The sequence below is a fragment of the Microtus pennsylvanicus genome, chromosome X, assembly GCF_037038515.1.
Source record: "Microtus pennsylvanicus isolate mMicPen1 chromosome X, mMicPen1.hap1, whole genome shotgun sequence".
Classification (NCBI taxonomy): Eukaryota; Metazoa; Chordata; class Mammalia; order Rodentia; family Cricetidae; genus Microtus; species Microtus pennsylvanicus.
The window spans coordinates 141,337,392-141,361,424 of NC_134601.1; the positions used below are offsets into that span (position 1 = coordinate 141,337,392).

At 37.4% G+C, this 24,033-nt stretch overlaps 1 protein-coding gene across 1 annotated transcript in view; it reads right to left on the reverse strand.

The window, feature by feature from the left end:
• Positions 1-24,033, reverse strand: part of Efhc2 (EF-hand domain containing 2) — a 152,232-nt gene that overhangs the window by 25,330 nt on the left and 102,869 nt on the right. The window contains exons 12-13 of the mRNA XM_075957038.1: positions 2,820-3,017; positions 1,359-1,451 (exon numbers count right to left, since the gene is read on the reverse strand). Of these exons, the coding sequence (XP_075813153.1) occupies positions 1,359-1,451; positions 2,820-3,017 (291 nt within the window). The remainder of the gene's footprint in view (positions 1-1,358; positions 1,452-2,819; positions 3,018-24,033) is intronic.

Here is a 24,033-nt window from a genome sequence, read left to right on the forward strand (position 1 = left end):
CTAGTATGCTGATTAGTAGACAATAATTCAAAACCATTAGAAAAAGGTGTTAAAACTGGAAGGTTCAATGGTAACGTTACAGATCTTCTTCTAGAATATTGTGATCTTGAGCAAAATACCATCTTTCTCTAAACCTTAATATTTCATGTAGAAATAGGAGAGGTTATAGCTCTTTCCACTCTAAGTTGTTCTCAAAAAGTACATGGAACAGTGTACATGGAACATTTATCATACTGGCACAAAAGAAAAACATCAGTGCTTATCTAAAGTCACTGGGCACTACTGTTGTGAAAGCCTGACGTAAATTTTATGGAAATATTATAACCAATAAAGTTGTAAGTTTCCCTTTGTCTTAGGAACCCATGTGCATATAAACATTAATGTCCAAAAGAAAAATAATTCACAGTAGGTATTATAAGAATTCAAAGAATTGAATTAATTAAATAAATGAAAATCATGACAAAGTTTTCTTTTCATAATACTTAAAAGGAAGTGAGTTATCAATGATGTGATCAGAACAGTCAAGAGTAAACCAACGATACTCAAAGATAGTCCCCCAAACTGAACAAGAAAGGAAACCCAGATGAAACAAATATGCACCCACTGCCCCAGTGACAGTCACTGGGGCACACAGGCCTTCCTCGTGCAAGCTGAAGCTCATGCCGTAAGTCAGGGGTACTTCCTAGGACATCTGGACCCTCAGGAGGTTTGCCCATACTGCTGACAGCCAGACAAAAGAGGAATTTTAAAGAAAGATGATACTTAGAGAACAGATTTAATAAACCCACGACTGTATGCTTGTTAAATAAGCTCCTTGGTAAGTAGAGCACAGGGACTGTTTGGCACAGGATGGAGCTGGAAGGACTTTCTGGGCCTATTATCTGATAGTAGGGTCTAGAAGGATTAGTGCAGACCTTTTTGGTATATCATGTACACTTTTGATTACAGTAATCAGAACCATGATTAAATGACCCTACACAAAGCAACCAGAAGAAAAACAGCTTGCCCGCTGATTCTCATTTCTCCTACTGTTGAGTTTCTTTGATTTAAGTGCAGGTCTATCCTAAAGATTTTCAGCCATCAGAATCATCTGTCAGAAATTTATAAGTATATTTTACTTGTTTCATATGTTCAACCACGTACTTCTCAGCACAAAGGACTCTTCGGTAAAAATTATTTAGTAGAGAAATGGATCCAATAAGAATTTTGCAAAGGCAATACTTTTTCTTGGTATAATATATGTAAAAATAACTTTTATAAATAATTATAGCGTGTTTTAAATAAATAGTCAAAATAAATCTAGTCCCCCAAATAAAACTATGAAGAGCAGACTCCCTCAAAGGGTACTTCCCACTTACCTGGACAGTAAGCTATCTAGAAGGTCATCACTCAAAGGTAACCTGGAAGATTTGCACATCCTTTTGATGTCTTTGGTGGGTAACACACCTTTTCTGTATTTAAAGAAAGTAAATGGGATTTTTGTGTTATTTGTCGTGTTAACAACAGTTGCATGCTATAGAAAGGAAAATATAAGGGAGATCTATCCTAAAATGCAAGTATGAAAAACTGGCATTGGAATTGAAAGTAAAGAAAAACAGTCATCATATTGCATTTCACCAATATTTTCCACTTCGGGGATAACCAGAGTGTCCTTAGAAAAGCCTTTCAAGATTCAGATTCCAATTCCTGCTTGGTGATAGTCCAGCATATTAAATCTGTAGCCATGAGTGTTGCTCTAAGTAATTGATCTGCATTCTTGACCACTGGTCAAAATGGTTTTGATATTTGAAAACATCTCCTAATTTGACAGGCATTTAGAGCCTCCAACACAACTATAATATGACTTGAGGGTATTTTTATGGACTTTTCCTTGGACCCAAACCCAACTAGGGCCTTCACTTTGATTTTCTCAGAATCAAGTCATGTTCTTTACAGGAAGCCCAGAGGTTACTTTATACAGAAAAAATTTCTTCTGTGTTCTCAGCCGAACAGTAATCTTTCATGTACATACATTAGAACCCAAAAGGGAAAGTGGGGTCTTTCTTTGCATTAAAGATGTTTAGATGTATAATCAAAACATACAATGATCACTATATCAAGCTGTGTATAAAAAATGATCTGGAGCTGGAGAAATGGCTCAATGGTTAGAAGTGCTTGCTCCTCTTCCAGAGATTTCCAGTACCCATGCCAGTGATTCAGAGTCACTTAAAACTCCAGCTCCAAGGGATTCAGCACCCTCCTCTGATCTCCAAAGACACTGCAGTGATATGCATATGCGCCCAGAAAAACAACATACACATACATATAAATTAAAATAAAAATCCTTTTTAAAAGGAAAAGGTTTTTAAAATGAACTCATGAAACTGAATATATATGGGCTTTGTTTTAAAAGTAGATCACAGAGACTTTCATTAGTTTTAAGATGAAATATCTCCCCTACTAGATCTGTAGAAATTTTAGTTACAAGGTCTTTTGCCCTATGTATTACAAAACCCATAGTTTATAATCCTAGTTAGTACCAAAATAAAATAAAGATGACACCTCATTATTAAACTCTGTACCATCTTCATTTACTGTATTTTAGTCAAAGCACCTAGAAACAAATGAAAATTCAAGAGGGCAGCCTATTCTTTTTAAGATAGATATCTTCTCAATCCCTCCCCATCTCCTATGATTTAAGAAAGTTTTGCTAAAAATGTTCAGTTTGATGAAACATGTTAATTTTCTTTTTCTCATTTGCAGAAAATAAATAAATTCCTTTACTACTTAAGTTCACATAAACTTAAATGATTTATTAGAGTCAATAAAATTAAGCTTACTTTTGTCTGTCTTCATACACACAGTTATGAATGAATACATCGAAATTCTCATACATATTTTTCTTGAACTTTTGATGGGCTTGTGCAATTAAGTAACTTATGTCAGGATCCATGATTATAGGCACTTGGTAGTGACGTGCAATGGTTATGAGCTCCTGTTCTATGAGCTTCCCCCTAGTGATGTTTATCAGGATTTCTCTGCAAAATAAAGTAGAACAACACTCACAAAATGGCATAGAAGAATATTTTCTCTCTATTAAGCAAGTTCAAATTCTATTTTATAAAACTGCCATTGTGTCTCAGGGAAGAAAGATTATTGTTAGTTATTTTAATATCTTTTTCTTCCTTTTCCAGCACTAAGGATTGAATCCAGATCTCTCATATGGGAGACAAACTCTTTACCATTGGGCTATAATGCTAATTCTCTTGTTACTGTTATCATTATTCTTATTTCAAGATGGGGGACTCATTAATTTACCCAGCATAGCCTTGAATTACGTATATAGCCCAGGCATACCTTGAACTTGAGATTCTTCTGCATTAGCTCTCAATTAGGTAGGATTACAGACCTGTGCTATCAGACCCAGCAATTGTTTGCTTTAACTGAATTCATATACCTAAATTAAGAGCACCAAGAAGACACCAAAGCTAGGATGGAAAATAATAAGCATCACAGTATAAAAATAAAATATATGTCTTCACCCTGAGAATACTCTGCAATGAGATAGTTAGCTGTTAAGTACTTGGAAGGTTAGAACACCTGTCACTAAGTGCATGACTCGGTTTAATGTCTCCATCTTTCTTAAAAAAAATAGTAACTGACTTAGGTTTCTGTTTTGCCAGGGCATGGGATTTATAAGTCAATAAATTAGAGGGATATTTTGTGGACAGGAAAAACAGTTGTTCACATTTCTGTTGCCCAAAGTAAAAAATGACACACTCTGGCGATGAGAAGAAAACTTAAAAGAGTCATTTAAGAGTCCAGCTGTCTGAGTGTTTAGAAGACAAACAGCACTGAGATTATTTGGCAGTGCTAAAAATCCAAACAACAACATATTAATGATGATGAGGATGCAAAGTCCAAAACACTGTCTGTACTATTTTCAATATATCATCTATATGAAAGCTATAAATTGTGAAGCCTACATTAGGAAAAACTACATCAAAATCATTAAAATGAAAAATGTCATGGTGGTTACATGAATAAACTCCACAAGAAAATTAACTTACTGGAAATAATTCAGTTCTCAAGAGTCCCAAATAAACAAGGGAAAATGAGATTTTATTTGTTCTACTATAGTTGGATCTTTCAGAATAGGAATGGCCTTTAGTCCTTTTGACTATTTCTGATCATTATCACTATCATTTAGGGATCTCAGAAAGCTATGTATGGTGGTGCATTTGGAAGGCTTGGGAGGCTGAGGCAGGAGAATTGCTAGGAGTTCAAAGCCAACCTGGGCTACATAGAGAGACCCTATATCAAACACACACATACAGTCATGGGAGGGGCTGGGGGAAAATGAATAATAATATATGAATGAATGAATGAATGAATGAATGCCAGGTTATCCTAATCAGGAATTGCCTATTCTGGATCCATGATCTTGCCTTTATCCAAATGTACTTCATTTTATATACAGCTTAGGCTATTGAGCTTTCCTGCTTTGCTTTTGTATTTTTATTGAAGGCCAAATTCAACACAAAGGATCTGTCAGTGTCAGTAATTCAGGCCAATCAATATTGGCAAGGGATAACCTTGTGGGAAACCCTATGAAAGGCACACTGGCATCTGAATTTTTCTGACTCTATACTGCAGTTAGGCTGTCCAAGCATGAAATGAGCTCTCAAAAGCACAAGCTAGCAAGACCAAATGAATGAAGTAATAGTAGTAACAACTTCTATCATTTGCTGAACACTAGCTATATGCCAGATCCTATGTTACAGATACTTTTGGCATGGATTATCTCACCTGACCTAAAAGGTTGGTACTCATTTTACAGATGAGAATATGCAGGTACCAAAATATTGAGGAATTCAATCAATTTTCCAAAAGCTCAAATGTGAACCCAACCATCCAGCCTCAAAGCCTATGTTTCTGTGTACTACACTAGGCACTCTTCATCTAGGACAGAAGATAGGAAAGATAGAAGAGAGGCTTAGAAAAAAACTTGCTTGAAGGACATGAGATTTGAGCTGAACTTTATGTTTGTGGAGCTAGTGATCAAAGCTAGTTCCTTAGATATGCTAGGCAAGAACTCTATCAATGATTCCCAGCCTCGAGCTGACTTTGTACGGTCTTTTCTCTTTGCAGTCCACTCAATTGTTTGCAAATTCATGGGTTGAAAACTTAAATCTCCAAATTCAAGCTACTAGTATATGAAGAGGGAATTAGGGTTAGATAAACTCATGAGGATGGGCTACCAAGAAGTCTTTAGTAGCTTCATAAAAGAAGGAACAGAGCCTGAGCTAGCATAGTTGTCTGCCATGATATGAACCCATCTGTCATATCATGATACAGTAATAACATAGCAGCATCACATTCTCAGTCTTCCCAGCCTCCTGAAGTCTGAGCCAAACATGCTTCTTTGTAAACTACTAAGTCCCAGGCATTATAGAAACAGAAAAGTGGACTAAGACATTTTACTAACCTCTGTTTTGAAAACTGAAATTAGTTAACACAATTTTGGAAACTCTGAGTCACTAAGCATCTTTGACAGAAAACCAACTGAACATGGGAAACGGTTTTCAAGGAGAGACCTGGATCATTTTCTCCACTGGTAATGGAATAATGACACACATAAAATGAAATACCATTAATAATTACTAGTAGCAGTGATACTATTGCTGATGCTCTGTGATAAGCATAAAATGATTCCAATAAAACTCATGATGTAGATTAACATATAATAATGGGAAAAACAACAATTATGGAACAATACATGCCAAAACCTCAAGGACATTATCTTGTATTTCTTCCTTTTTATAAAATATATTTTAAATTTTTCTGAGTTTCTGCATATAAAAATATCCTTTTCACTATCTGAAATTCAAAGTATTTGAAAGTAAAACACAGCATGAAGAGGAGTAAGTGGCATACTACCACAACAGGAAGGAAGAAAGGAAGGAAGGAAGGAAGGAAGGAAGGAAGAAGGAAGGAAGGAAAGAAAGAAGAATATGCACCAGCAGTAGCTAGAAATTTCCCACACACCTTTAACTAAACTTATTATAGCACCTCCAGATCATAAAAGTGTATTTCCTTTTTATTGCATAAGCTGAAATTATCCATCCTGGCTTTACTGCAACTCAAATTTATATCTGTTGGTTTCCCTCTATGCTTGTTTTAAAAAGCTCAATATCCCACAACATTCCATGACTTTATGTAAACGCGTCACAACCAAGCCACCCCAGAGTAGAAACAGAGACCCAGCCCCAGAGACCTGCAGTAGGCCTGTGTGGCTGCTGTAAGCAAGGGGTGGGTCTTCACCCTAGGATCTCCACCCAGACGCCCAAGCCTCACCACTCAGACATCCAAATGGTAGCTGCTACTGTTTTGCCCTGCATGTCTCATGTTCTTTAGGATTTGAATCATCTTGCAAAACTTCAACAAACTTCTCAAGAAAAATTAGGAAATCTTTGCAAAAGTAGGACATTCTATTTTTTTTATCATGGTACAGTATAAACAGCATGAAACTTGCCATTCCTGACATTTAGGAGGTGATAATGCTATACAACTGCTACTTTTCTCTAGATACAAAACATTAGATCACCCCAAAGAACACCGAACCCATTAAGTAGCTATTCTCCTTTCCTTCCTCCCACCAGCCTTCTCCCCTACATGGTAGTCTCCAATCTGTTTTCAGTCTTTTCAGATTTCCCAATTTCATATTCATATAAATGGAATCATCTGTGGTCTTTTTGTTATTGGGTTATCTCATGTAACACAATGTTCATCCATGTTTAAGTACTTTATTCTTTTTTTATGGTGTAATATCTTGTGTAAATATACTAAATTTTTTCTTGTATGTAATCATGGATATCTAGACTGCTACCATGGTTTGCTATTATAAACAGTGCTGTCATTAATATTTGCGTACAAGGTTTTGTTTGAATACCTTTTTTGTTTTGTCTTACTTTCTTTGAGATAGTGTTTTGCTATTTAACCCAGGCTAGTCTTTTTTTTTTAAATATTTATTTATTATGTATACAATATTCTGTCTGTGTGTATGCCTGCAGGCCAGAAGAGGGCACCAGACCTCATTACAGATGGTGGTGAGCCACCATGTGGTTGCTGGGAATTGAACTCAAGACCTTTGGAATAGCAGGCAATGCTCTTAACCTCTGAGCCATCTCTCTAGCACCCCATCCCAGGCTAGTCTTGAATCTACTTGTAGTTCATGCTAGTATCTAACTCATGCTAATCCTACTACCTCAGTCTCTTAAGTATTGGATATATGTCACCATGACAACCTGGGCACCTGGTTTCAGTTTGGAGGGGATACATGTACTCAGGAATGCAATGTCTGGCTACATAGTAATTTTTAACCTATTAAAGAGCCACCAATCTATTTTCTGCACACTCCACTTTGGCTTTACAAGAGAAACAAATGTCTAATTTCCACTAATCCCAGCTAGTCCTCACATAAAATTCCAGAGAAACTAAAATGAGACCTGATACCAACATCTCACCTCAGAATTTCCTGTCTATTCACTGAGGAGAAATAAAAATATACTTACTTTAAAAACTACCAACTTGGTAGTTCAGCAGCTGCATGTTCTGCTCTTGCAGAGGAACCAAATGTAGCTCCTACCACACATAAAGTGCCTGTAACTCCAGCTCCAGGCAATCTGATACCCTCTTCTGGCCTCCATGGGCACTACACACAAACCCACACACAAGCAGACATAATTACAAAAATAAATAAATAAATAAATAAATAAAATTTTTAAAAAGAAAAACCTCACATACTAACTATATTATTCCTTATCTCACTGGTTAATATTAACTATTTTAAATATTTTAATGTTAAACTATCTTTGTCTATACCAACACTGTATTACATTTATAACAGTAACATTTTCTATAGGTTAATATTGTATTAATAACAGTGTGGTTTAGTTAACAGTAGAAAGGATAATAAAGCCAGGCAGTGGTGCTACATGCCTTTAATACCAGCACTCAGGAGGCAAAGGCAAGTAGAATTCTATGAGTTCAAAGCTATCCTGGTCTACAAAAAGAGAACTATAATACAGAGAAGCTCTCAAAAAGAAAAGATAGGAAGAAAGAAAAAAGAAATAAAAGATATTGACACAATTCTGGTTTTGTAACGTGTTGTGGGATAGCCCCTCTGTATGCTGTGAATATGTTTTATTACTATTTGTCAATAAAGAAGCTGCTTTGACCTATAGCATGGCAGGATAGAGCCAGGTGGGAAATTCAAACAGAGATACAGGGAGAAAAAGGGCAGAATCAGGAGAGATGCCAGTGAACCAATGGAGCAACAAGATGTACTAGAGAACAGGTAACACCATGAACACATGTGGCAAAATATAGATGAATAAATGGGCTAATTTAAGTTGTAAGAGCTAGTTAGTAATCAATCTGAGCAATAGGCCAATTTGTAATTTTTATTAAGCCTTTGAGTGATTATTTTAAAGTGGCTGGAGGACCCAGAGGGACAGAAAAGCCTCTGTCTACAGTAACTAACATCACAAGACTGAAAAAAAAAAGGAATGCCACGCTGTTTTAGAGTAGGAAAGTAACTGTGCCAATTTGGAAACTCGAAATGAGAAGCATCTTAACAAGCTTTCACTTCATTAGAGTTATCTAGTCAAGTAATAATAATTTAAAACTTCATTTTAAACCTTCAGATCTCAGAACATTTTCTTACATATCAAATCATTAAAGTCTAAGCAATATCTTTTAAATAAACTTTTAAAACATGAGTTTCAGCATAAATAAGACCTCAAAAGCCTAAGCTTTATGTTCTAAGGCTAACAAGCAAAACAAAACAAAAATTAAAAAAATAAAAATAAACAAACACCCAACTGAGCCTAAATTAAATCAAACAGCAGTTTTGATGACTGTTAGCACCATTTCTTATTTCTTTCCATTTGATATTCATCAAATAAAATGTGTTTTGCTTCCTCTAATCAGAAGTCATGCTTGGCTGCTCACATCCTGCACTCCCTCAGGCTTCCTCTCATATCTGAGGGCCAAAGAAATCTCCACCTTGTTGTCATTTACATTCCTGCATGGAATACTGTTGCACTACGACATAGACCGACAGTAGAGGGTGGCAGAGGTAGCTGATAGAATACATGTCAGGGGAAAGAGAGATGGAAACATACACCAGAATGGGGCTAACACAAATACACGACCTTCTGAGCCTCAGTTTCTCTCAGTGAAACTGGGTAGGAACGTTTATGTCAGAGAAATTTGTTTTGTTTCAGGATCCTTTCAAGATATTAGCCTGACCATGCCACTATCCTGTTAAACCTTCCTAGGGTTTATCATCTCTCAATGTAAGAAGCCAAAAGCTTCATGATAGCCTCAAGGAACAAGGTGATCTGATCTTTCTCTTCTGCTGTATCTTAGAACTCATCCCCTATGATTCTAACTCTGTCCCCTTGTACCTTACTGTGATTCTTGCTCTGCCTCAAAGCCAGGCAGCAGCCTCTGCAGTTGCCATTCTAGTCATGATGCTTTTCTCCCAGAAAATTCCAACAGCTTCGACCTTGGGAATCCTCTTCTCATCTGCTCATATGCCATCTTCTCTATAAGGCCTTCCCTGATCAACTCTGATAGAAGTTTGACTCCTCCTCCCTACTGTTTTCTGCTGGTACCATCCATCATCTCTTAGCCTATGAATCATTTTCTTAGTGACTTTGATACCATTTAAAATGTACAAGGACCAGGGGCTACTTCAGTGTGTGAAATCTACAATACTTTACATAGTTCCAGGTATGTCCTAAGCCGTGAATAATAAATTGTATACTAAAGACATGAAAACTTAGGATTAAGTTAGCAAGCTATGAAAAGCGGTTAGCATAGTGACTGGAATGCTGAATGATAGATGAGCAATTTCTAGTATCCATATCTTATAATGGAGGTTGTTTCTATCTGTCCTAAATGGAACAGGTGACTCCTCTTAAGTAAATTTTTTTTATAGGACAGAAAACTATTTTGAATGACTCTGAAAACTCAGAACTTGTCTGCATAATGGCTAGGGAAAATGGTCTGCTCGTTTTAAATCGTCATAGTCAGAGAATAAGTATAAAGGGTTAAATTATCCCATGCTTTTTCAGACCCAGGCCAGCTGAAAAAGCATGGGATAAAACCGGACTTGCTGAACATAGTGGACAATGAGGACTACTGAGAATTCAAGAACAATGGCAATGGGTTTTTGATCCTACTGCACGTACTGGCTTTGTGGGAGCCTAGGCAGTTTGGATGCTCACCTTACTAGACCTGGATGGAGGTGGGCGGTCCTTGGACTTCCCACAGGTCAGGGAACCCTGATTGCTCTTTGGGCTGATGAGGGAGGGGGACTTGATCGGGGAGGGGGAGGGAAATGTGAGGCGGTGGCGGGGAGGAGGCAGAAATCCTTAATAAATAAATAAATTTGATAAAAAAATAAAATAAAAGGTTAAACTAACAAGCTCCAGGAGGACTTTCTTTTATCTACTGGCTAGATCTCAAAACACCACCAATTAGGAATTTTTAGAAATCAAATTAGATGCCCTCTTTCATTTCTTATTACACAAAAAGACAGGCTATCTTCATTCTGTTCAGCTGTAATTGGCAGTGACACTCAACATCTTAGCTGTAAATCCCTCCAATTTACACGATTGTCAAGATCTTAACGGCAATAAGCACATTGAACCTTGAAATACATCCTTTTGAAACTAAAGAATCTTATGACGGTATAATTACTGCCAAATAAATCTGCTTTGTAAATCTAGTTTTGGGATATTTTCTAAAGAAAGGGTGCATCTGTATTAAAAATCATTGATTCTGATTTCTTATTTTAATTAACTAAGCAGCTTATATTTTCTTTATTACTGTTCTCATCTTATTTCACATCAAATGCTATGGATTTTCCTGTTTTGATGTGCAGTGGAATATTCCTGGTAATTTTAACTTATTTAGTTTGAAATTCACTATGTCCTGGTGCACTCAAAACTCAAGAGCTGTTTGGGTGTAGCCAAACAAAAAGATATTTTCATGCACTTAAGAGCAATTGCTGTACATTAGCAGTCTATTCTTCACAGAGGCATAATTTTCGACAGCCTTTAAAACATTCAGGTACAATTACACCATTTGGGACAATATATTTAAATGAACTGATGTGACAATTATTTTTGTTGTTATTGTTCCTTAAATTGTGTGAATGCTTCTTTTTTAGAAAAGGAAATGGAAAATTTGGGGATGGTGATTAGCTTGCATTGTGGGTAGAAAGGGATAAATAGGCATTTCATTTTGTAGCAAAGGTCTTCATTTTCTGCTACCTCACTTCGTACTGAGACTATCCTGTTTTTTAGGGATCATTTGTCTCCAGGTAAACCCCACTTACTTAGCTTTACGGAAGGAAGAGTTTCACTGTGTAGTCCAGGTAGGCTCCCACTTCTCAGTGTTCCTGTTTGTACCTCACAAAGTGCTGAGGTGCCACCCTGCTTGTCTTGTGACTGGTTCTCACTTTATTGTTAGCTGTTTTAAGTTATTTTAATTTAAAATAATTAGCACAAGTTATGTGGAGTATGAGTCCACATAAGCCCTGTAGTACTAACTGATCACACATAGGTTGAATATAACATGGGGGCCTGTGCCCTCTATGTAATTATAAGCAACTCAGAAATTCATAAATTTACTCCTATCAAACAACTAAGAATGGTATGATCAGAGTCTTCATTCTAAAGACTTTATCCAATAGAAAATGATATATTTGCAATTTTAAATAATTTGAAAATATATAAAAATGAGATTTTAAAAAAGAAAATTTGGGCTAGAGTTAAACTCAGTGGAGGAGAAAACGCTTAGTTTACCTGATGTCCTTATTGTCAAAAAAAAAAAAAAAACACAGGTAAAAAAGGATTGGGGGAAGGAGGACAGAAGGGAAGAAAGATATATACATGCCTCTTGCCACTTAAATATAACCAAATAAGCATGGTACACTGCCTTGCAATCTGTTTTCTAGAAAGGTTTTTTGCTCATTTTTCTCTAAATAGTTGGGAATATATTTTATAATCTGCTTTTATCCTCACAACTAATACAACATATCAATGTTATCAGTCTTTCTAAATCAAAATGCTATACCATAGTTCCATTACTTTATATTTCATAGCTTTATTTCAAATATTATATAGATAATGTCATAATGAATATTTGCATATATAATTTTTGTCTATACTTACAAGTATTCCATTTAGATCATGTTTTAGAAATATAATTCATGGGACAAAAGAAAGGAAAAATTTAAAGGATTTTCATATATGGCTCTAAGTTATGTCTACCCTTCTATTACCAATGAATGAGCTTGGGGGCTGAGAGATGGCTTAAAGGTTAAGAACGCTGACTGTTCTTCCAGAGGTCCTGAGTTCAAGTCCCAGCAACCACATGGTGACTCACCAATGAATGCACTTATAACAATAGGATAGTATCATTTTATATTATTTTTATTGTTTGAAATTATAATATGATTACATCCTTTCCCCCTTCTCTTTCCTCCCTCCAACCCTTCCCACGAAATTGCTCACTCTCAAATTCTTGACTTATTTTTCTTTCATCATTGTTACATCAGGGCAAAGTGGTAGAACAATTGAAAGGTCCTGGGCTTCAACCATAGCAACTCCACCAAATCCCAATTCAACATGAAAGACAATATCACTTTAATAACTAAGTGAAAAATAGTTTAAAAATATCTTCCTTTATTTGTTACAAGATTATATTTACTCTGGTATGTTCTGGATGCATGGATTCTTTATTACATATTCATTTCATTAACAAATATTAAATACCAAACTTTATGCAAGCAACTTCATAGAAGCAAGGAATGGAACAGACTGAACTCCTAGCTCTTACTACTTGCATCGTGGAGGTGGTCACAGTCCAGAAGCAAAGCCAAGTAAAAGGAACAAAAACAAACTGGCTACAATAAAAGCATGACTAGAAGCTCAGAGAGGGCATCCAGCATCTGGTCCGGCACATGTATAGGCACAGGGAAATTCAGAAAGACGTCACAGCAGAGATCCTAGGGGAGAAGACCTTGAGGACAAATAGCAAATTGCTAACCAGGGAAATAAGAAGAAGAGACAGAAATGATGTTGGAAGGAAAAGGACAAAAAAACCCCATATATTCCAAGACTGAAAGAGAGCAAGAAGATGGCACACTAGAGGAGTTGTGTTAATTATCGCTGACAAGGGCGTTCTCAAGTGATTCACCAGCGTGGATTCAAGTTACTGCTCACAGCAATCCTCTCAGCACATTTTAAATGACTCCATCTCACTGAGGAGGAACTAAAGCCCAGGAAGCTTCAGTAAGTTGTTCAAGAACACACATACAATAGTTGGTAGAGCCAAGATTTGAACCAAAATAGTCAGAGTTCTTCAGATGACTAGGCCACAGAAGAAACAAAGCAAGAGAAGAAGCAGAGAACTGACAAGTGAGTCCCAGTCAGGAAAGACATGCTTGTGAGCCATGGTGGAACAGCTTGGCTTTCTTCTGCTGATGAAAAAGCTACCTTGAAGAGTAGTGAACAAGATGCTAATGAAAACAGAGCTAGACATCAGAGCACACACACAAGAAACCATAGGAAGGAAGGCCCACCATTGAGCACTGCTTGCACAGAGAGAAGAGGGTGAAAGAGAACAGTTGAAACACATCAACTAGAGCTGCATGTGTTTGACCTAGGAAAGTTAGGGGGCATGAAAGAAAAGGAAGAAAAAAATACATGTGTAATTTCTGATGATGCTATGGGACAATGCTCTTGTATACTGTAAAGATTTGTCACTCATATTAGTTTAATAAAATGCAGCTTGGCCAGTAGCCAGGCAGGAAGTTTGGCGGGGCGACCAGACTAGAAGAATTCTAGGAAGAGGAACGGTTCAGTCTGCAGTCACCAGCCAGATGCAGAGAAAGCAAGATGAAAATGCCTCACTGAGTAAGGCACCAAGCCACGTGGCTAAACATACACAAGGATTATGCGTTAATTTAAGTTGTAAGATCTAGTAAATAATAAGCCTCAGCTAATTTGCCATCCAGTTTATAATTAGTGTGTCTGTGTGTTTCTTTGGGACCAAAGGCTGCAGGAGCAGGTGGGACAGAAACTTTCACCAACAATCCATAATTGAAAAAATTCCAAACCTGTAGTACTCCAAACTCCAAAATATTTATTTATTTATTTTCAAACAATTTCTTCAGTGTAGCCCTGACTGTTCTGGAACTTTCTCTGTAAACCAGACTAGCCTCAAACTCACAAATATCCACTTACCTCTGTGTCCTGAGTCACACTGGGATTAAAGGCATGTGCCACCACTGCCCGGCAAAATCCAAAATTTTAAAATCATCCATTCAGTGTTCAAAAAGCTATAGATTTTGGAATATTTCAGATTTGAGGTTTGTGGATTAGATGTGGTAAACCAATAAAGCATACACAAATACTAGCTGATATACATAATGTCAAGATCTAAAATGCTTTCTGCTCCCAAATACTTTAGGGCCAATGGGGCCCAAGAAATTAAGTGAGGAGAGAAGATAGTGGCTGGCTGAAGTCAAGTAGAATGTGTTATGATATTCCCAGTGGAACACAGGGAGTTGACATGATCACAATGTCTAAGATTTTTTTTCTTCCTGTTACCTGATTGTTTCAGCTTTTCATGAGTTGGCTGTTATTATCTCCTAATACTGCTCATTTTTTGCAAGAGACTATAATTAATACTTAGTGGTTTGCTCATAAAATCTGTAGCTCTATTCAAATTTGACTGTGTATTAACTTGAAATTGTCTTAAAATACCATAAATCATTATTTACCTACTTATCAAAGATAGAGGTGAAAAATAGTTTTACACCCAGATGACAAGGAAGAAATTCAGTCTTGGCGTAAACCACATCATCCACTTTTAACTGTTTTAATGATATCATTAACTTTTCTGAAATGTTTTAGCTTTCCACTTCCATACACGAGTATGCATGTGTCTATGAAACTTGTTTGAATGGTCAGTGTTACTCCATTTAAGAGGTCATTTCCCCTTGAGTTCTTTTCATCTTTCTTTTCATGTTCTCTACAAACTTATTAATTTGTTACATTGAACAATTGCTTTTAATTTTCTTGAAGTTTTGAAAGCATTTTTTATGACCCATGTACAAACAAAACCCCAGCTTGTCCCCATTTTGTTTACCTCAGAGCACTGAAGATCTGATCTAGCACATCTTTGTATTACCTGCAGCCACAGTTTCCTGGTTTCTAGGTCAATGGCTCTGCTGCTGGGGTGCTGCTTTTATGCCTATCTTGCTTTGATGTTTGTAAGTCTTTTCTATGTCCTTTAAGCCCCTACTACGGTAAAGAGATCTCTCCTTTTATATTTTACTTGGATGGCGAATTCGCCTGATTTCCAAATACAATCCCCCTCCACCACTTTTCAATTTAGAAAAGGAATTCTTGGGAACTGGCGGCGTGGCTCTATGGCACAGCATATCCTTAGCATGCATCAAGCACTAGATTCTATCTCCCATCACTCCCCTCGGAAAAAAAGGAGGGAATAAAAAGAGCATGAAGAAGGATTTGCTATTCTTTTATTTCCATTGGTTGCTTCTATCTTTTCCTCCATCTCTGCTTTCTTCATTGGTTAAGCGCATTTAAGCTGTTTCTGAAGCCAATTCCCTGATATACTATCACATTTCCTCTGCTGTCCAGTTTCCCATTAGCACCAACTTTTTAGTTTTTAATTAAAAATATGTACTTTTGCTCTTTTCCATCTTCCTCGGAGAGGCAGCTTTGCTTCTGCCTCTCTCCCCACTTCTCTGCTTCCCTCCTTCTCTGTCTTTTTCTCCCCTTCTCTCTCTCTCTCTCTCTCTCTCTCTCTCTCTCTCTTTCTCCCTCTCTCTCTGTCCCCTCTTCACCCTTCCTCCTCCATAACCCCCTGAATAAACATTCAACCTCAAAAAAAAATATGAACTTTTTAGGCTTTAAGTAAATCTTTCCCTTATTTTGGTATGTTTGCTTCTCAAAATGGTCAGTTCTTGCTGAGACTGTGAGTTATTTTATTATAACAACAAATCATTTTAGCATCTGCATGAGAATATAATCCCAGACTCAGTTTTTGTTGCATGTACAACTTTACAAAGAGGTCTATAGAATAGTCTAGGTGCTCACGGTTCACAAAATCCCATGTGCTCTTTCATAGATTGTGTGTGTGTGTGTGTTTGTATGTTTGTGTGTATGTGTGTGCTTGTATATTTGTGTGTATGTGTGTGCTTGTATATTTGTGTGTATGTGTGCGGACATGTGTGTATGTCTATATGTGAATACACAGTTGGTAGTAGTTAAGGAAAGGAAGGACTCAATCAATCCTGGCCTAAAAAGGGAGATATGCTTTTAACTTTTAACACCAAAACACATGTGCATATACATGTACAAAGGCACATGTGCACACTTACAATTTTAAGTATCAATAGAAACATTTCTTAAAATTTTTTATCACAGCCAGTTTTATGATTTGAGTCTTTGATGAAGACTCTGAGATTCCGAGAAGGCAGCACTAGGCTTCAGACTTGGTTATTTCCATCAGAAGTCACAGATACAATGGAGACCAACCACCTGCATTTTCTGGGAAGTTTTTAAATTTTGCAATATTATAAGAAATAACTTGGGTTGGAGAGATGACTCAAAGGTTAACAGCACTGACAGCTCTTCCAGAGGTCCTGAGTTCAATTCTCAGCAACCACATGATGGCTCACAGCCATCTATAATGAGATCTGTTGACCTCTTCTTGTATGCAGGCATACATGGAGGCAGACTCTTGTATATGTAATAAATAAATCAATCTTTTTAAAAAGAAATAACTTTTAGTCCAGATAACCTAATAAGAACTTGTTCCTTCCTTTCAACACAACACATTGCATTAAAGACTCTGTAATAAACCCTAGCATGTAACCACAAAAGTTGTCAGTCCTAAATATAGTAATTTTTAAAAGTAACAGAAGACTTTTATGGGCCAATCGTATCTTCTCAAAGGCATACACGGCTCTATATTAAACATAAAAAGATGCTTATCTATTAGGTATTTACATTTTTATTCATAAAAAGAAATAAACGGGCTGGTCAGATGACCCAGCAGGTAGAAGCACTTACTATGCAAGCCTGACAACCTGGGTTCACTCTCTAGATCACACAGTAGGGGAGAACCAGCTCCTGAAACTTGTCCTGTGAACTCCATATTCATGTCATGGCACATTTACACCCAGGCTTGCACACATGTATACACACATGCACACATGTACACAATGCTCACATATACATACACATGCTCACATGTACACACATGCACACACTCATGCACACATGTATACACTCATGCACACACACATTAATAATAGCCATGTTTTAGACTGGGACTCGCTAAATTTCCCTGGCTAACCTGTCTCTGCTCCCTGAGTACTGGTATTAAAGGCTTGCACCACTGTGTCCAGCCACAATAATATTTTTTTTATTAAAAAGTAAAGAAAAATAACAGCATGAGTGAATTAAAATAAAACAAAATGGGGAATCTGGTTGTCAGTCATAGCACTAACTTCTTTCCTATTTCAGAGCCTAGCCTTATTCCTAGGAGTAAGCAGCTTTGGCGAATACTACCCTCTAGTTCTTCCCAGGTCACAGAACTGTCACTCAGAGTCTTCAATTTGCACAAAGTTTATTTGTTGCAACAATGAATAGCTATAACCATAGTTGTGTGATCACAAATCTACTGCAGAGGCAAACTGAACCTGCAAAACAGCAGCAGGAGTGCGCCTGGTGGTATGGGTGTGTATGGGTGGAGGTGATGAGCCTTGTTTACAGTCAGTTTCAATTGTCTGTGATATATTTGATCACTTCACTCAGTATTTCACTCTGCTTATATCTGTGCCCTTGCCTGTGTGTGCTATCCCAACTTCTAAAGGGGCCCAATTTTGTTTCTTCACCTTGACAATGGAAATGGTCACGGAACAAATTTTAGCCAATAGAAGAATGTAGAACTCAAAGTGTACTTGAGTCTTTAAGAAGACATCTATGTTTCCCATTCTCTGATGTCACTTTTGGCATCATGACAAGAATACATGTCCATTAACCTGTTGCTCCTCAGAGGAGAATGACAAAAAGGGATTCACAGCAGGACCTGGCTACAGCCATCTTGAGCATAACTAATATGAACAACTCTAGTCTGTTTTCTCCACATAGTTTCCCAGAACACTATAAATAGACACAATCATTAGAGTGGTATGAGGAGCTTTATGACCCAGACTGAGGCACCACAAAAATGCCTGACATCCATGACAGGAGCTTGAGATAAACCAGGTACATTCTGGTTTACATGAAGTTGCTTTTGTCCTGGCCATTACATAAGCCCCCTCCTACTAACTCATAATGCAGGGATCTACCTGTCATGCTGCTGCCCAAGACATCTTCCTGCACACAAGCCCCCCCCCCCCAATAAATTGCACTTGGCAATCCTGGATATGTCTTTCTCTTTCTTTAGTCTCATGGAATCCTGAAGTTGGTTCTCATACATTGGAACCATATGAAACAAAGCGATATTTGCTGGACCTAGAGCAAACTACCTGACACCCAGCTAAGCTACAGACCTATGAGCTAAGAGAATATATATCTGGCACAACACTGATGCTCTGAACCATTTGTTACACACTAGAATGGTGGCTATGAATTATTGATTCAATCTACTCTACCCCACAGTCTATATTCTTCAGCCACATGAAGCTGGGCCTCAGGAAATTGGGAAGCTAAGTTATGGGTGCATGATGCTGCTGGCAGAAGTACATGGACCGAACACCATTCTGATGGAGGTGGGTCTTGTATCTTATCTGTTGCTTTCATTGGTTAACTAATAAAGAAAACTGCTTGGCCTGATAGGACAGAAAATTAGGTAGGCGGAGTAAACAGAACAGAATGCTGGGAGAAAGAAGCTGAGTCAGGCAGTCGCCATGATTCTCCCACTCCAGACACAGTCGCAGGTTAAGATCTTTCCTGGTAAGCCAGCTCGTCGGCTACACAGATTATCAATATGTAAGAGCTAGCCAATAAGAGGCTGGAACTAATGGGCGAGGCAGTGTTTAAAAGAACACAGTTTCCGTGTAATTATTTCGGGTATAAAGCTAGCCGAGCTGGCGGCCGGATGCCAGGAACGTAGCCCACCACTCAACACTACACCATTCTGGTAAGAAGCTATTGCTTTCTTCAAAGTAATAAGATGTGAAAGAGCTAATTGGTGCTCATCTTTAAGTATCTAGCAGGCAAGCTACTAAAACAACCACTCACCTACCACCTTCCTCTCTGTGAATCCTCCAAGAAGATGCCATGCTTGGATTCTTCATTAGAATTCTTTTTCCTCTATCACTTGACTTACTGTTGCTTTAAAAACCCCAGGCATCATGTAAGTACTGTCAGTCTCCTGTCAGTCTGCTTCCTAAGGAGTTCAGAGCCCAACCTGTGGCTCACTGGTAGTTAACAACAGTGATTTTAGAGTCAAGTAGACTTTGGGCATCAGCTAATTTCTGACTCCATTGTTGTTTCCTAGTTTCATTTTTTCTTTACACAATATATAAGAATCTTTCTATTTAATTTTCTCTCTCTCTCTCTCTCTCTCTCTCTCTCTCTCTCTCCACACACACACACACACACACACACACACACACACACACACACATACATGCAGGTAAATACATATAATATGCACCTAAAATAAAAATAAATATTTCAAAATGAGACAAAATATAAATTAATCTAAAAATAAATACAATACCAACAAAAGTGGAAGGGGTTTATACTTTAAAAGTATGGAAGGACAACTTGAAAAATCCTAGTCCCATTCTAAACAACAGCCTTCCAGAAAAGACAAAATCAAGCAAAATGATAACAGGAAAAGCAAAGGTCTCCTTTCTACATCTCGAGTATAATTTCATGTGACCAGTGGAAAGGGGATGTGAATGAAACTAACGACATTTCCTTGCTTGGCATTCAGCATATATTAATTCATGGAATGGGCCCAGTAACCTATCATTTCACAGATGAAGAATCTAAGGCACTACACATAAGAACCTTAGCTAGCATGATCAAATGTTAGCATACAATGGAATTGCTAAACTCCATGGTATAAATTCTAGGCTTATAAATGAATGTAATTCTATGTAGTATCCTTAACCCTTATGCCCTCTTCTCTGTTTTCTTACCTTCAAAATAGGTGATAATCATACCAATTTTGTTGAAGTGCTATGTAGAATGAATATGCACAAAAATGTATAAGTATTTCCTACAGTGCTTGTTACATAGTAAAGAGCTATTTATAAGTGTTAGCTACTATTAGTAATAAGTGATAGAATGATTTGTCCTTCAACAAAGACCAAAATAAGGGTAAGCATAGTGGTATATACCTGTAATTCCAGAATTTAGGAGACTGACACAAAAAGATAGCGAGTTCTCAGCCAGCTTTGGCTACATAGTGAGACCTCATCTCAAAAAGAAAAGAAAGGAAAAGTGCCATTAGAGTATTCCTCTATTTAAGATATTAATAATAGTATAACAACGGCTAATGAGATGGCTCTTTGGCTAAGGATAATTAAGATACAAGCATGTGGGACTGAGTTCAAATCCTTAGCACTCATGTAAAAAGCCAGATATGGCTAAAACACGGTTGTAACTCCTGCATTGGGGTGTTGAAGACAAATAGATCCATCTTACAGGCCAGTCAAACCTAGCGAAAATAATAAACTTCTGGTCTCAAGACAGTAAGGGGGGGGGGAGACACAATGTCTTATTATGCTTTTCCATGAATGCACATAGTTATGAACACTAGCGCAGTGACATGCATACACTTCACACGTGTGTGCACACGCGCACACACATACAGAGAGAATTACAGCTACTAAGTGCATGAAAACAATTCAAACATTACCACCAAAGAGTTACCCACTCCAAAATACTGTATAAAATCTAGATCTGAAACCCAAAACAAGCAGTCTAAGACCATGGATGAGGCTGAAACTCTCAAAGACAGCATACTTAACTCTGAACCTCTCTCACTCACCATGTGGTCTGTAATGCATAACTCATAGACAACCATGTACCAGCACAGCGTTGTGAGGCATGCCTTTACACCCAGCACTTTTGAGTGCAAAATTTACATGCATATAAGACAGTCAGGCAGATCCTGCTCTAAAGTGGCCCTTTTGTTCTAAATAGCCTCTTATTTTATACCCTCAATTTTACATCATAATTCTTGGTCTGAGGAACTACAAATTAGCATTTGCTTACTGTTTCAATTTGTAAAACTAAGTGGGACTCTAACTAAAGAGGAAGCATGGGTGGCACTAACTGGGTCATTTGCTAGCAACTATGTGGCCGCATAGCTGCTTTGCTTTTAAATCACAGAAACTTCATTTAGAAAACAGATCATTAGCACACTGTAATTCTGGATAAAATAGTAGTTGCGCTGTTAATGGTTTACTTACTCCCACAAGGACATAATCATGGAAAAAAGAAATAAAATAAACAAGATAAATGTATATGTTCATGGACAACCTAGCAAAAGAGCTGGTCCTTTTTCCACTCTTTAGAAACGAGAAAAATCCTATCTGCTTTGGCACAACATTATATGGTTTATTTATTCTAAAAGGCCAAGTATTTTTTCTACCATCCCATGAAACTCAATCTGATAAGAATGGATAGCCTTTTTAAAGGAAAGAAATATATCTGAGAGTGATTATGATTTTTAAATGGTGGTACTCATTTTAATTACTACCAAATCCACTTCAGCATCCATATTAATAATAATATGTTAGTCCCTAATAATAATGTATCTAGTCAGTATTTTTCCAGATGTGATTTTAGAAGGTATTAGAGATCGAGTATGGTAAAAATTATAGAGTAGGCAGCAGTTCAAACTCCTGGATGAGCTTGAAAGAAAACAGAAATTGCCCCAGGTATCAAGGCAAAGGGGATTCTGACAGGCAGAGAGGGTGTATGACTTAATAGGTAGCAGCTAGGGCCAGATGTGGAACCAAATCCCCTGAATGTAAGAGCTTCTGTTTTAACAGTCACTCAGGCATGTGAGACAAGGCCTTTGAGCACAGAAAATACCAGTTTGTATCTCCCACTTATGAAATCTGTGTAGAAAGCTAAAAGTACAAAAAGCCACAAAGAAGGCTTAGAAGGATTAGTAAACTCTACCCACTGACCTAGAAATCTAACAATGAAATATTTTTGGCTAAGTCTTTGCATGTAAAATACATACGTACACACACACACACACACACACACACACATGAGTATGTACAGCTTTTAAATAGTATATATTTATATGCACAGAAAAATAACAACCTACTAGAAATCAAAGCTGTTATTTTGGCTATTTAGAATTTGGAGTACTAATTTATTTTTAACCACTACTGAGTAAAACTCCATGGTGATAGATTAATAATAAAATTAAGATGAAATCTAACTGGTGTATAAGCCAGCTTAGAGAAGCAAACACAAAACCACTCTGAAAATTCTTCTTAGTAGTAAAATTAGGTGAGTTTGAGAATATAAGATTTGTATAGTCTCCAATAGCTGTCTTAAGGTATTTGTTAGTCACAAAGACAATGATAAAAAAAAAAGATTGTCATTTTACAATGGAGAAATCTGGCAGATACTACCTTAATCATGTGACCAAGTTCAACATCACCAGTGGTTGACACCAGGAATTCTTTGACATATTGAAAACAAGAAAGCTTTATTTCTGTGGTATAATCTCAGCTCAACCAGGAGAAAACACCACTCTATCCTAAACTGAGGAACATTAGTGTTAAAGTGCTATATAGCAGTTTCCTCCAAATGTAAAACTCTCCATCTTTGGAGGGAAACTCATTAAGACACAGAATATTCACAAGGAGGTAAAAACACCAAGAAGCCCTAAGGGATACATATGTATCCAGTCCTGTAGGTTAACTCCTTAAGCCCAGGAAGTAAACAGCCAAAATGACTTGAGGAAGCCCCTGACACTGACCAAGTCCCTTTCTTAGCATATATAAGCAGGAGGACTGCTGAAATACCTGAGCTCCCAGGAAGCAGCAGAGAACAAGTGAATTTCCTGGAGGAGGCAAGTTTCCATCTTTCAGGAGCTGTCATCATGCTGGAGGCGGCTTTAGTGACACAGCTGTTTGTGAGTCATTTCTGCCCCTATAAGTAACTCCTTACCCATATTCCCATAAGTAACCCACCCCCTAAAGCTTTGGACGCCAGTGGTAAATTTGCACTTTGGTCTGTCGTTGGATCCCTATCTGGGGAGAGGAGACGGTTGTACACATTGTCATACAACATAATGTCATTTAAAAAAAAGGTAAGGTGTTAGAGTTGTTATAGCCAGCAGAATACTAAGAGTAAACATTGACTAAATGCAGAGAAGGATCCTGGAAAGGCTCTTGGAACAGGAAAAAAGGGCTTCAGTGGAGGGAAGAAAAGCAGTGATCTTCAAATAAAGCTTCTGGTTTATAGTACTATCCCAAAGTGAATTTTCCTTATTTTGATAATCATGCCACATAGGATGTTAACATTAGAGGAAGCCTGAGGTAGCTCTACAGTATTTTGAAAACTTTTCTGTAAATCTACAATTAGTTCAAAATAAAATGCTTCTTAGAAAGTACTCTTGTAGAGCCAGCCCAAGCAACAAAGAACTCCACAGTGGAAGAAGAAAGTAGTTTCAGATGAGCTCATAAAACATAAAAGGAAATAAACCTTCATGAGTAAGAGTCAACAGATGTGGTGGAAGAATTAGGAACCCCTAAGTGGGGACCAAAAGAAGAAAACTCCAGAATGGCCTCTAACATTATGCTTGTAAACTTATCCAAAATGTAAGACATAGAGAAACCATAAGGAAAACATGACTCAGTACTTGAGAGCACATGTGCTTTTTCAAAGAATCCTGGACTGGTTTCCAGCACTCAGTTCCAGGGCATCTGATGTAGGCTTCTGA